We start from the raw sequence: 14,715 nt of genomic DNA, 5'->3' as shown, positions 1-14,715 counted from the left end.
TTGTTCAAATAAGCAATGCATCTTAATATGCAGTCTTAAAAACCAAAATATATGTGATATTTGATTAATCATTTCCGTTAGTGGCAGAAACATGTCAAAATATAAGACTCAAATTTGCGTTCACTGTATCTAAAGAAATTTTCCAAATGTCAAATAAAACATCATGCATCTTTTAGTTTCCACAACAAAAATATCTGAAAGTATCAATAAAGTTTTTCAAAAAATAACATCTAATAAATTCAAGAATAAGTGTCAAGTATGTTTACCAAATAGCCCTAGCTATAGCAACCCCTAAAAGGAAAAAAAAAAAAATGACCATAGGGATTTTCAAACAAATTTAACTTGAAGTTCTAATATGTTATTGCACTATAATAAAATACAGCACATAGTATTTCTAGCATGTTAATATTAAGTCTAAAAATGCACTGTAGAAAGAGGTTTTGCTGTGTCATTATCTGTCATATCAGGTGGTTGTTCTAAAATTAAAAAATCCAATAATGGCAAAATAAGTTCTTAAAAAATTAATACTAATGAGCTAACACATGTTTCCTATACTGCCTTTTCTTGAAAAATATAAAATTCAAGAAAGAGTCCTTCTCACCTCTAATCCCTGAAGCTTTTACAAACATTCTTACCACGTCAATTGATGGAAATCAATATCATAAACACGTTAAGCAGCAGCTCTGTGAATCATCCGTCCATCCAACCCATCCATCCCTCCAACCAATCTGTCTAATCAACTTAACACTACTCCCTACTAGCCCAAAGAAGTAAAACAGCAAGAAGAAAATGAACTTGGAAAAACGATGAACTCATTATCTCAACACCAAGTCTACTATACACTGAGTTACAACAGATTTAGTTTTGTGCCAAACGGCTATGAAAGCCTTTGTATATACAATTAATCAACAGTTCAGGAGATTAAGGAAAGACAAAGATGCTTACCTCTGTTTCCAAAATTCCGCCCAGAGGCAAATCCACTTTTCATGAAATGATCTCTTCGAGAAGGTCCATCATCCATTTCTAAAGCAAACAACATTTTGAAGTCAGTCAAATAAAAACAAGTATCGAGTACTTGCAAACCTTAAGCCTTCTCAATGTGCCACATGTGGCAAAGAAGAAATTTTACATAGCAGTAAAAAAGATGACAATCAGCCCGGTTAAAAAAAAATGGCTATATGAATAGCTCTCCAAAAGAAAAATAAATTGTGACTAAATCTCACTCATAAAGAATTAGAAATCAAAAGACAGCAATTTTTAACCTCATAATTGAATGGAAAACAGTCCTTTCCGTTCCCTGAAACAAAATAACAAAATAAATAAATTTTTAAAAAATGGAAACCAGTCTTAAGTTTGCTAATAGCCAGAACAAAGACACAGGGAAACAAGCATAAAACATACACTGGGCCGGGCGCAGTGGCTCAAGCCTGTAATCCCAGCACTTTGGGAGGCCGAGACGGGTGGATCACGAGGTCAGGAGATCGAGACCATCCTGGCTAACACGGTGAAACCCCGTCTCTACTAAAAAATACAAAAAACTAGCCGGGCGAGGTGGCAGGCGCCTGTAGTCCCAGCTACTCGGGAGGCTGAGGCAGGAGAATGGCGTGAACCCGGGAGGTGGAGCTTGCAGTGAGCTGAGATCCGGCCACTGCACTCCAGCCTGGGCGACAGAGCGAGACTCCGTCTCAAAAAAAAAAAAAAAAAAAAATACACTGTATTTAGAGTATAAACTGGATCAATCTTGATCCTAATTTAAAAGGCATATACGCTGAAAGTACAGTAACATGAATTTCTCCTCTGGATACAATCACATGGTTATCCAGAAAGACACACAAAAAAAGTTTTTATAAGCATTGTCTGTAATACCAAATAAATGATCAAAGTGGAATAAAGAAATTATGGTCATCCATACAATAGTATGCACATAGATTTCACAGAAATATACAGCATTCCACATTAAAGAGCTCACATTCTTCAACAATGGAGAGTGTTTACAAACTGGCCATGTAGAAGGCCATAATGCAAATTCAACAAAAGAGTTCAAAAATCAATTCATATACATGAGATTCTCTTATCACAATGCAATCAAATCAAAAGCTATTAAATATGAGACAAATTGTTTAAAATCCCATTTGGTGACATATTTTTAAAAACACTTCTATATAACCCACAGCTCAAAAAAAAAAAAAAAAGAAAAAAAAGCACACAATGGAAGTTTAAAAATACTTCAAATTATATGATAAAAATGTGACTTTATCAGTATTTAAATATTTACGCTAGAAAATAAGAACTCAATAAGCTTAATAGCCATCTCAACAAGAATACTAGAAAAACAGTAAATCACACAAAAGTAAAGGAAATAAAGAATGAAAATTAATAAAATAGGAAACAGCTTTGGGAGACCAAAGTGGGAAAAGATGCTTGAGGCCAGGGATTTGAGACCAGCCTGGGTAACATAGCAAAACCCTACCTCTACCAAAAAAAAAAAAAAAAAAATTAAGTAGCTGGCTGTGGTGGTGCACACCTGTAGACCCAGCTACTCAGGAGGTTAAGGCAGGAGGATCACTTGAGCCCAGGAATTCAAGGCTGCAGTGAATTATCATTAAATTACTGCCCTCCAGCCTGGGAAACAGAAAGAGACCTTGTCTTTCTATCTGTCTGTCTCTGTGTCTCTTTTTTTTTAAGGAAACAAACGTAATATAATGGCTCAAAAAGGCCAGAACTTGGTTCTTCGAAAAGACCTATAAAATTTGCCAGGATAACAAATTACTAGAGGACCAATAAAGGGGGTGAGGGGAGAACAGATACAAAGATACAAATGAACAGTATTAGAAACGTGTTTAAAAAGAATCTCAAAGATAGAAGAGAAAGACAACTAGAGAACTTCTCTGAACAACTTTATGCTACTAAATTACAAGAAATGAAAAAGTTCCTAGAAAATTAACTCACCAAAAGTGATTCAAGAATCAATAAAAAACCCAACTTTCCTACAGAAGTTAAATCAGTACTTAAATTTCTGCATCAGAAAGATGCAGAGATCGTGTTTTACAGGTGAGTTCTATCAAACTCTCAAAGGACAAATCATTCAACTGTCACACAACTCTTCCAGGAAACAGAGAAGTAACTCACTAACTCATTCTACAGACCAACATAACCTTGATATGAAAGTTCAGAAGAAAATTATAAACCTCTTACTCATAGATACAAAATCTCAAAAACAAATATTAGCAAACCAAACCCAACAGTAAATTGAATGGATAAAATATATTATAACTAATTGGGTTTATCCCAGTTTGCAAGGGTATTTAACATTACAACATCTAAAAAAGGTAACATACATGAATAAAAAAAAAACTAATCTCTCCAAATAAAAGTATATGACATATACTTTTTGAAAGTCATGAAAGTATTTAACACCTTTCATGACTTCACATATACTTAGCAAACTAAGGAATGATGAGTTTGTTCATAACAGCAAAAAAGGAAACAACCCAAATGTGCATAAGAATTTTTTTGTTGTTTTTGAGATGGAATCTTGCTCTGTCGCCCACGCTGGAGTGCAGTGGCGCGATTTCGGCTCACTGAGACCTCTGCCCCCTGGGTTCAAGCAATTCTCCCGCCTCAGCCTCCTGAGTAGCTGGGACTACAGGCGTGTACCACAATATCCAGCTAAATTTTGTATTTTTTTTGTAGAGACAGGTTTTCACCACACTGGCCAAGCTGGTCTTGAACTCCTGGCCTTAAGTAACCCACCCACTTCGGCCTCCCATAGTGCTAGGATTACAGGCGTGAACCATCGTGCCTGGTGGGTAATGTTCTTACAAGTAGTGGTGGTTCAAAACATTAAGCTTTATGGTTTTCCACAGGACTTTAATACATTAGATTTTTTTAATGAAAAATTCTTCAATAAAGATTCTACAATAAAGTCACAGGGTAACAATTATTCTTGGGAATCCTACCTCTCACTAGTTGGAAAAGAAGTCATTTTATGAAAAGATACTTGCAAACGCATGTTTATAGCAACACAATTAGCAATTTCAAAAATATGGAACCAGTCCAAATGCCCATCAATCAATGAGTGGTGTATACATACACAATGGAATACTATTCAGCCAGAAAAATGAAATGAAATAATGGCATCTGCAGCAACCTGGATGGAATTGGAGACCATTATTCTTAGTGAAGTAACTCAGGAATGGAAAACCAAATAGCAGATCTTTTCACTCATAAGCAGGAGCTAAGCTATGAGGATGCAAAGGGTAAGAATGATACAATGGACTTCGGGAACTTGGGGAAAGGAGTGGGATGGTGGGTGAGGGATGAAAGACTACAAATTGGGTACAGTGTATACTGCTCGGGTAATGGGTTCACCAAAATCTCACAAATCACCACTAACGAACTTACTCATATAAGCAAACACCACCTGTTCCCCAAAAACCTATGTAAATAAAAAATACATAAAAATGATGGTACAAAAGTATAAGGTTCTAAGAAAGAATTAACTCAGTTACCTTGTTATTAGCACACAATCCTAAGGAAAATATACAATTATTTCCTTTCCATTTTTTAGTAGTTTTAAATCTCACAGTAGTTTCACATGTAAATGTGAAAGTTTACATTCACTTTCATGAATGTAATGATATGCTGTCATTGATATATATCATGGCAGTCCCCATAACACATATTATACATAGCAATAAAAATAAGCCCCTAATACCAATAAATGATGGAGTATAGATGCTCTTCCTGAATGCTACGAAATCCACGAAAATAAACCAAAAGAAATAAAAATGAAGTCCATTTAAAATGAATTTAGTGTTAGTGTACACAATCCCCAACTGACCACAAAGAATATCTCCCAACATAGTTACACTTGGACCAAATCCAAAGAGGCTCAAATATTGAACAACTTTAAAAAAATCCATATACTAAAACCACCAAGCGAAAGAACCCAATTATGTATGAGACTTCAGTATGAGCTCTAGGACTCTATAATCTTCCAACCTTTCTTCACAGTGATTTGCCTAAACCAGAATGAGGAAAATTAAAGGAAGATGAGAAAAGACTTGGTGGCAAAGAGTTTTGAAACTATTTAGTGGTGCTTAGGGCTGCCAGCTGTCCTGACTTCTAATCCCTTTCATTATCCAAAGTAGCTAAAATACTAAACACTTAGAATTCAGTGTCAAGTCTTTCAAGTAGAGACCTCAGAGTATAACAGTAATGTGCATTCAAATTACCTGGTGATCTCATTAAAACATACATTCTGATGCAGTAGTCCTGGGTGCGGTATGAGATTCTTCAGTTCTAACAAGTTCCCAGGTGATGCCAATGCTACTGTTCTGTCAATCACATTCAGAGAAGATTTTTATATCCACCAAAAGACATGAACTAGAAAATATTCTTAAGAGAACCATTCATAATAGGCAAATACTGGAAACTATAAAAATGACCATCAATATTTTAATTTATGGTATATTTACATAGGGAATATCATACATCCACGAATAACCTACAACTACTTCTAACAACTTGGAGAAAACCTCAACAAAAAAAGAACATAATGTATGATGCCATTTTATATGACTGCCATTTATAGGGAAAACTGATCTATGCTGTTAGAAATCAGAATAGTAGTCACCTCTGGACAGAAGCACAGTGCCTGGAAGGAAAAGGAAGGCTTCAAGGGTGCTGTTAATATGCTGTTTTTCTTCATCTGAGTGCTGGCTTTCAGGGAGTGCTCACCTTGTGATAATTTAGTGAGCTGGACATTTATGCTGTGTATCATACTGAAATACATATTGAATCTATGTGTACACTATGCTTCAATAAAGTTGAAAATAAAAAAAAGAATCTGCCCTGGCCTAGACAGTTTTATGAACAAATTCTATATAACTTATAAAAAACAGGTAATTTTCACATTCCAGAGCTTATTGGAAAACATGAAAAGCTTGAAACCAAAATCAAGTGAGGACAACATGACAGAAGAAAACTATACACCAATCTTACATTAATTCAGAAGTGCTAACTAAAATATCTAATTTCATCCAATACTACAATAAAAGAGCCATGTAAGGCTTAGCCCAGGAATAAAAAGTTCATTTAAAAATTAATTTACTACATTAACAGACATAAGGGAGAAATAATAGAAATCAGTAATTCTAAAATGCCATTTGATAACATTCAACTGCCATTCCTGAACAAAACAAATATTCAAGTAGAAATGAAAAGAAATTCTCTTGGCATGATAAAAAAAAAAACCAACTATTAGTAGCCTAATGCAAATATCACAATTATAAAAATTTGGGAGTATTCCCATTGAAGTGAGGAAAAGCCTAGACGTTTGTTATTTCTAGTACTCGTTAATGAGCTGTAGATTTTATCCAATGCTTTAAGACAACAAAGAACAAAATCATTTAAGAGATGAAATTTGCATCACACATCAACAAGGAAAAGACAGGATGCTTAGATGGTGCTGGAAAAACTAGGTTGCTATGTGGAGAGAAATAAAATTGGATCCCTATTTCTCACCATATTGAAAAAAAGGGATTCAATGGTACATTTAAAAATTGTTAAGATGGCAAATTTTGTGTTATGTCTAGTTTACCACAGTTCACAAATGCAACTCCTCAATAACTAGAGGCCCATGGCCAGGGCTGACCAGAAAAACTTTAATGTCAAAGATCCTTTTTTGTGAGTCATTTAGGAATACTCATACTGCATACACTATGTCTTGATTTCACACTGAAAGATGGCCACCATGATTAAAAAAGGGTGAGTTCAGATGATTAAAAGCTCAATGTGAAAGGCAAAAGTCTAAGGAAGATAATGTAGGAGGCTACTTTTTGACAGAGATGGGGAAGAGTTTCTTAAACTACAAAATCAAATTCAGAAGCAAAAAAGTTATTTAATAACTTCAGAATTAAATTTTTGATTAATAAGGCATATCATGAACAAAGCTGACAGACAACAGAATGGAAGAAGATATTCAGTGTCTAAATCAGGAAAGAGCCTAAAATCTAGAATATTAACAATGCCTGCCAATCAACAATAGGAAGAGCTAGCTCAATAGAAAAATAAACTAAAAATATGAACAGGCAACTCACAAAAGTAGAAACTTACAGAATAACAACATGTATATGAAGAGACAGCCAGATACATGCATATTAAAGCAATGATGCTGGGCATGGTGGCTCATGCCTATAATCCCAGCACTTTGGGAGGCCAAGGCAGGAGGATCACTTGCGCTCAGGAGTTCAAGACCAGCCTGGGCAACATAGCAATACCTCATCTCTGCTAAAAATTTTAAAAATCAGCCAGACATGGTGAGCAAGTCTGTAGTCCCAGCTACCCAAGAGACTGAGGCAGGAGGATTCCTGGAGCGTGAGAGATTGAAGCTACAGTGAGCTATTATCACAGCACTGCACTCCAGCCTGGACAACAGAGCAAGGCCCTGTTAAAAAAAAAAAAAAAAAAATTTTTTTTACTTTATACCCAAATAGACTGGCAAAAATTAATTAAAATTAAAAATGTCAAATGTTGGTGGGAATATAGGGACTATGAGAACCCTCACAACCTAATGACGGGAGTATAAACTGGTATAGCTATTCTGGAGAGCAATTTTCGAAATATTTAGACAAATTAAGTCCATTACCCCTTTCCATAACCCTGTAATTCTACTCTTGAGTCCACTATTCAAAGTAATTCTCACTCTGGCCCATAAATAAACATATACAAGAATGCCCATCCTATGGTAGCAGAGGGGAACAGGAGGTAATCTCAGTGCCTATCACGGAGGGAAAATAGGGGTAGATAAAACTTGGTGATAAAAGTATATGAAATACCATGCAGTCATTAGAAATAAGAAAATCAATTATCAATTAGGAATATATCTTAAACAGTGACCAGGAGAAAATTAAAAAAAAAAAACTTAGGCACAATAATTTTTCTAAGTTAAAAATACACACCAAAATATGCTCAGAAAAACACACATTTAAAAACATACACAGAGCACCCATGTCCTCCACCCTTCCCTTCTGTGCTGATGCTGCCCGGCTCGTATCAGCCTCTAGCCTGCTTTCAATTAGTTGTGGAGTTCCAATGAAGAAATATTTGAGGTTAATGTGGAAACCACCAAACAATCTGTACTATCAAGATCACGTTGGAAGACGTGGGAATGAATGATTGAAGGAGATGATGACCCAGTTCCTCTATCAAATGTTAATGAAGCAATATTTTAAAAGGTCATTCAGTGGTGCACCCACCATAAAGATGACCCTCCTCCTCCTCCTGCAAATACTGAGAAGAAAAGTGAACAGATAAAAATCCTGTTTGGGATCAAGAATTCCTGAAAATTCACCAAGGAACTCTCTTTGAACTTACTCTAGCTGCAAGCTACTATCAAAGGTTTGTTACATGCAAGACTGCTGCCAATAAGATCAAGGAGAAAACACCTGTGGACATTCCCAAGACTTTCAATATCAAAACAACTTTACTGAAGGGGAGGAAGCCCACATACACAGAACTAATGGTGTGAAGAAACGCGAAATGTGCCTGACACTGTAAAGATTGTTCCAAATACTAGTTGCACTGCTCTAGAGTTTATAATTATTAATACAAAAAAAGTAGACAAATACAACAGCAAATCGACTGCATTAGCAGAATACTGTCATTGTATGTATAGTTTGAGTACAGATTCCAAACCTAATGCTGAGTTTCTTCTAGTGTGATTAAAAGTTGTTGTTGTTTTTTTTTTGCCCTGAATAAAACGAACTGCGGATTCTCTATAGAAACTAACGTTTTGGTATTTCCCTCCTTTTGTAAAGCAATTTCTGCCTAGTTTGTAATCCAGTTAACTTTAGTGGCCTTTTAAAAGTTAGCATTGTAAATAAAACTTGCAAAAAGTTTTCTGGAAAAAAAAAAAAAAAAGACACACACACACAAAATAATTGTTCCTTTGGGGAAGGGGAGGGCAAGAAACCCCTGAAACTTCCTCCCACAAACAGCTTGTTTCAAATCAAACATGAGTAATGAAGAAATAAGCAAAAGCAACATAGGAGCTGTACAATATAGTGAGGACAGAGAGGGAGGAAGGGAAGGCTGAAACTAGCATATACTTAAATCTCAGAGACTAGAGGATCCTGCTCTCCCAAACAAAACAACCCGGCCCTGGCCCGATTACTTCACAGTAGAGCCCATCAGTGCATCCCTGCACAGAGTTGAGTTTCTAATCAGCATTTTAATGATCCACCCTCAAAAACAACAAGGCAACTAAGGTTCAGCAGAATTTTTTTTTAAGAGACAGGGGTTCACTCCATCAGCCTGGCTAGAGTGCAGTAGTGTGATCAATGCTCACCGTAACCTCAAAATTCTATGCTCAAGCAATCCTCTTACCTCAGCCTGTTGAGTAGCTGGGATTACAGTTGCACATCGCCATGCCCAGCTAATTTTAAAAAATTTTTTGTACAAACAGTATCTCACTTTGTTTCCCAGGCTGGTCCTGAACTCCTGGCTTCAGGCACTTCTCCACCTCAGCCTCCCAAAGCAAAGGGATTACAGGCATAACCCACTACGGCTCCTATTGACATTTTAAAGCCAAGTAATGTGAAATTGTTTTCACTTAATTTTGGAAATAATCAGATAATACCAGTTGTTTAGAAGGGTTTCCATGACTATTAAATAAAAGCAAGATATAACAGGATTCCATTTCTATAAAATACAGAATGAAAAGAAGCAGGTCTAAGTACAATTTTAAGAGCATGAAAAGGGTATGGAAGGTAAGCATGGGTAAGCAAACCAAAAGCAAGACAGGTATTTATAATAAAAGGAATATATGTATTATATTATGCCAGTGGTATACGATCATGTATGTGGAGAATATACACAGGAATCTAAAAAATCAGAGTCAATAGACATCAAATGGTGGCTAAATTTAGGGGCTAAGATTTCAGATTTTATTTATCCCTTTTTACTTTTTTTAAAACAATACATTCACTGGACTGGTTTACATTTCTCTAATAAGAAAATTTTCATTAAAAAATAAAAAAATTATGAAGAACTACAAAAAGTACTTGTTATCTAAAAGAAGGTAAGCAGGCAATCAATATTTTTCATTAGTGATTTTCATTAGTGATTTCATTTCATTAGCCTAAACATTCATAGGTCTAATGCTAAAAAAAACTTAGCTTTTAGTTGGTGGTTATTTCAGTCTAGTTTATTGAAAATTCCAATATAAAACAGTGTTATGCTTTAATATACTATAGATCTAAGCTTTCACTCCTTTACAAATAATGGCTTCTGTTCGTACCTCAAAAAACCAGGGTTCTCCTAGCAATCTATGCAAATAGACAGGTTAAGAGGCATCGATTACGTTTACCCATTTGTCTTTCTGGAATACTCTAAGTACACACAGAGTTTATATGGTAGAAGCAAAATTAGCCCTTTGCTGGGGTTTCAGCAGGCAGGATTCCAAGAACTTCTAAGAATCTGAGTATTTCTGTATTAAACCACTGTGTTTAATGTTTATAAAAGATAAATATGTTTTGAAAATAGCAAAAGCATCTCTTTTAAACTTAACTTTTGTCAAGATATTTACCCTGAACTTAAGAAAGATCCTCATGAGAATGAGATTTGCTTTAACCTGATAAACTAACTCTCAAAGTATCCTCACATTTTGGAAACTACCTCACCACGGATATTTTCCAACATAGGCCAGGTTTCAGTGAACATGCAGCTCCCTTAACCATAAAATGTTTTACCTCATCTGCTAATTTTTGATGAGAAATGATAAAACTACTACCTGATGCCACCAGGCCCTCTCCTTTTATGCTAGTCAGCCTTAAAAATAGTAGTAACTCAATTTAGAGACTCATAGTAAAGTCATAGTTACTCGAATTCACCGAAAGTAGATGGTGGTTGCCAGGATCAGGGGAGAGGAGGAAATGGGGAGTTATTTTTCATTGGGTACGGAGTTCCAGTTTGGGAAGACAAGAAAGTTCTGGGGGTGGATGGTGGATGATGGTTACAGAGTGATGTGACTGTACCAAATGCTGCTGAACTGTACACATTAAAATGATAAATCTTACGTTATGTATACTTCACCATAGTTTTTTAAATGTTTTTGTCTTGTTTTGTTTTTAGAGACAGGGTCTCACTCCATTGCCCAGGGAAGAGTGCAGTGGCATGATCATAGTTCACTATAGCCTTGAACTCCTGGGCTCAAGCAATCCTCAACCTGCCAAGTAGTTAGGACTACAGGCACAGGCCACCATGACCAGCTAATTTTTAAATTTTTTTTTTTTTGCAGACAGAGTCTCACTCTATCGCAAGGCTGTAGTACAGTGCCACAATCTCGATTCACTGAAACCTCCGCCTCCTGGGTTCAAGCGATTCTCCTGCCTCAGCCTCCCAAGAAGCTGGGACTACAGGCACGCAGCACCACACCCAGCTAATTTTTGTATTTTTAGTAGAGACGGGGTTTCACCATGTTGGCCAGGATGGTCTTGATCTCTTGACCTGATCCACCTGCCTCAGCCTCCCAAAGTTTTGGGATTACAGGCGTGAGCCCACCAGGACCGGTCTAAATTTTTTGTAGACATAGACTCCAACTATGTTGCCCAAGCTGGTCTCAAATGATCATTTGATCTCCAGGTCTCAAATGGTCTTCCTACTTGAGCTTCCCAAAGTGCTGGGATTACAGGCATGAGCCACTGAGCCTGGTCAAAATTATTTTAACGCAGTAACAATTGCATTTCATCCTGCTTTGGACTTCAACAATGTGAAAAACTACTGCTGTGAGCTCAATTTCCCAGCCTAGTCCTACCACTTCCACCCATCTTCCCATCTACATCCACTCTGTAAAACAGAGTTGGACAATCCAAGGGGAAAAATGATGGTGGGAGGGGCAACCAAAGTGAAAAGTTCACAGTGAGGTTGGGAGGAGGGTGCATCAGGAAGGATATGGGTTCCTTTACCTTGACACTTGTTTCTATTGTTCTCCTAAGACTTTTCCCAAATTAGTTTTCTGATCCCAAAGAAACTCACAATATCCTGATGGTATGGCAGATTTGGCTTAAACAATTATTATTGTGACAGGTCATCACCATTGTAACCTGCTTCAACAACCTTATAGTCCTATATTCTACTCCCTTATGTCAGGAACCCTGATGATGATGATGCCCTAGCAGCCTGGAAGCTGAATGTGCAACTTCCAAGTTGGGCAAACGTTTTATAGTAACCCATTAAATCAAATAATACAGTCTATACTTTCCCCTCTCTCAATTTCTCTAACTAGAAGTACCCCCATTCCACAATATCCAAATCAGAAGGAACTTTCACTAAATTTGTTAAAACACCCTCTACAAGATGTCTACTAGTCTGCTGCTCTTCATTCACTAGATGAAACCCTTAAACTAAAAAGGGTTTTACCGTTTTCCAAACATAACACATACCTGATGATGAAGTTGGAGTCCTGTTAAAATTGTCTCCATTTTCTCCAGAAGAATACCTATCCTGTAAGAAGGAAGAAAGAAAAGACTAGTTTCTGACTTTGAATACAAATGTGTCATTTATTTCACAAATACTAGAAAATTGTAACAATTGGGCTTTATTCAGAACAAAATAATGACATACTGTAAGGTTTTCTAAATCACTGGATGTTTCTTTACTAATTATTCCAAGACATCTTCACTTTAACATTGTATATATAATACTAATATATATCACTAGAACAGTGGTCAGAAAACTACAGCCACAGGCCAAATCTGGTGGGCCACCTGATTCTGTAAACAGTATTGGAGCACTGCAACAGCAAAGTTGTGACAGACAAGTAAGGCCTATAAAGTCTAAATTATTTATTATCTGGCCCTTTATAGAAAGGGTTTGCTGACACCTGACTTAAAACAAAAGTTTAGTCATGTAAGTCACCCATATTCCTGAAAAGTACAATCAGGATGGGTGTGGTGGCTCTCGCATGTAATCCCAGCACTGTGGGAGGCTGAGGCAGGAGGATCACTTGAGCCCAGGAGTTCAAGACCAGCCTGGGCAACATGGCGAAACCCTAGCTCTACTAAAAATACAAAAAGTTAGCCAGGTGTGGTGGCATGAGCCTGTAGTCCCAGCTACTCAGGAGGCTGAGATGGGAGGTTCACTTGTGCCTGTGAGGCAGAGGTTGAAGTGAGCCAAGATCACACCACTCACTCCAGTCGGGTAACAGAATAAGACCCTGTCTCAAAAAATAAAAATAGAAAAGAAAATATAATAAAATATCATTATAAAATCTGACAAAGTAATACATGAATAAACCAACACTGGTCAATATACACTACTGTGTGCTGAGTTCCATATATTACAGTATATTCATCAATACTACAGCGTATTAGTGATTTAACACTAATCTTTGTTCTAGAAAAGTACTACAGAAATTTTTAAAACCTCTACTGCATTTATAGTGAAACCAATTAATGGTACTCTCATGTTTTAAAAAGGAATTCACTGGCCGGGCTCAGTGGCTCACACCTCTACTTTGGGAGGCCGAGGTGGGTGGATCACCTGAGGTCAGCAGTTCAAGACCAGCCTGACCAACATGGAGAAACCCCACCTCTACTAAAAATACAAAATTAGCCGGGCATGGTGGCAGGCACCTGTAATCCCAGCTACTCAGGAGGCTGAGGCAGAAGAATCGTTTGAACCCAGGAGGCAGAGGTTGCGGTGAGCCGAGATTGTGCCACTGCACTCCAGGCTGGGCAACAAGAGCAAAACACTGTCTCACACCGTCTCAAAAAAAAAAGATTCACTGTAAAGTAAATTCACTTATGGACTGAAAACAATTTATATACGCAACCTGCCACTGCACTACAACTACAATGAAAAGGTATATCCTCAGCTATAGCATCAGAATATTCATGGTTAATTTTAATCAAATTTGCCATAGCAGTAGCTGAAGACTGTCTTTGCTCTCAAATACTAACTGTTCCACTTTCCCTACTTTAGGCTAAAGAAAATTATTTACTATTAACACACAAGCATTACATTAGCAGTGGTCGAATTACTGCTGGATTTAGAAAATTCAACTTGTTATAAAATCAATAGCTGAATGCAGGTTAATTTTGGAAACTTCCAACATTTCTCTGGACAGCTCTAGATTAAGGACAATTTGAGTAAATTTTTTTCTCACTTCTAACTCTTAGGGTGTCCTTATTATCAATCCACACCTTTACTCCTTCTCACATAAACTTCCTTTAATTATGGCAAAAGTTCAGAATAGAGCTCCGAAATTCTTGCACATGACAATCAGAATTTAATAATTTAAGAATGAAAGGAAATCTACAGATGATCTCTTAATCAACTGACTATATTACAACAGTTAAAATGTTCCTTCAAATAAGCTCATTTAACTAAGTCCCAAACCTAGAGAGAATGCACCAAGATAGGCATCTTTAGCTAACATCTATTTACTACAATTTCTTTCACAAAGACACTGACTTTTAAAACTACTTTAAGGCCGGGCGCGGTGGCTCAAGCCTGTAATCCCAGCACTTTGGGAGGCCGAGACGGGTGGATCATGAGGTCAGGAGATCGAGACCACCCTGGCTAACCCGGTGAAACCCCGTCTCTACTAAAAAACATAAAAAACTAGCTGGGCGAGGTGGCGGGCGCCTGTAGTCCCAGCTATATGGGAGGCTGAGGCAGGAGAATGGCGAAAACCTGGGAGGCGGAGCT

General features: G+C 37.0%; 1 protein-coding gene across 2 annotated transcripts in view; it reads right to left on the bottom strand.

The window, feature by feature from the left end:
• DDX4 (DEAD-box helicase 4) overlaps positions 1–14,715 on the bottom strand; it is a 99,680-nt gene that overhangs the window by 59,765 nt on the left and 25,200 nt on the right. The window contains exons 1-2 of one of the 2 annotated variants that reach the window (XM_031666169.1): positions 12,447–12,527; positions 946–1,023 (exon numbers count right to left, since the gene is read on the bottom strand). The exons of the other annotated variant lie outside the window; for it this stretch is intronic. Of the exons in view, the coding sequence (XP_031522029.1) occupies positions 946–1,021 (76 nt within the window). The 5' untranslated portion in view covers positions 1,022–1,023; positions 12,447–12,527. Of the gene's footprint in view, positions 1–945; positions 1,024–12,446; positions 12,528–14,715 lie in introns of those variants that run through there. 2 annotated transcript variants of the gene reach the window in all.

The sequence above is a fragment of the Papio anubis genome, chromosome 5 (genome assembly GCF_008728515.1).
Source record: "Papio anubis isolate 15944 chromosome 5, Panubis1.0, whole genome shotgun sequence".
Taxonomy (NCBI): domain Eukaryota; kingdom Metazoa; phylum Chordata; class Mammalia; order Primates; family Cercopithecidae; genus Papio; species Papio anubis.
The sequence above is the reverse complement of the archived record's forward strand: the minus strand, read 5'-3'. Positions and strand labels throughout refer to the sequence as shown.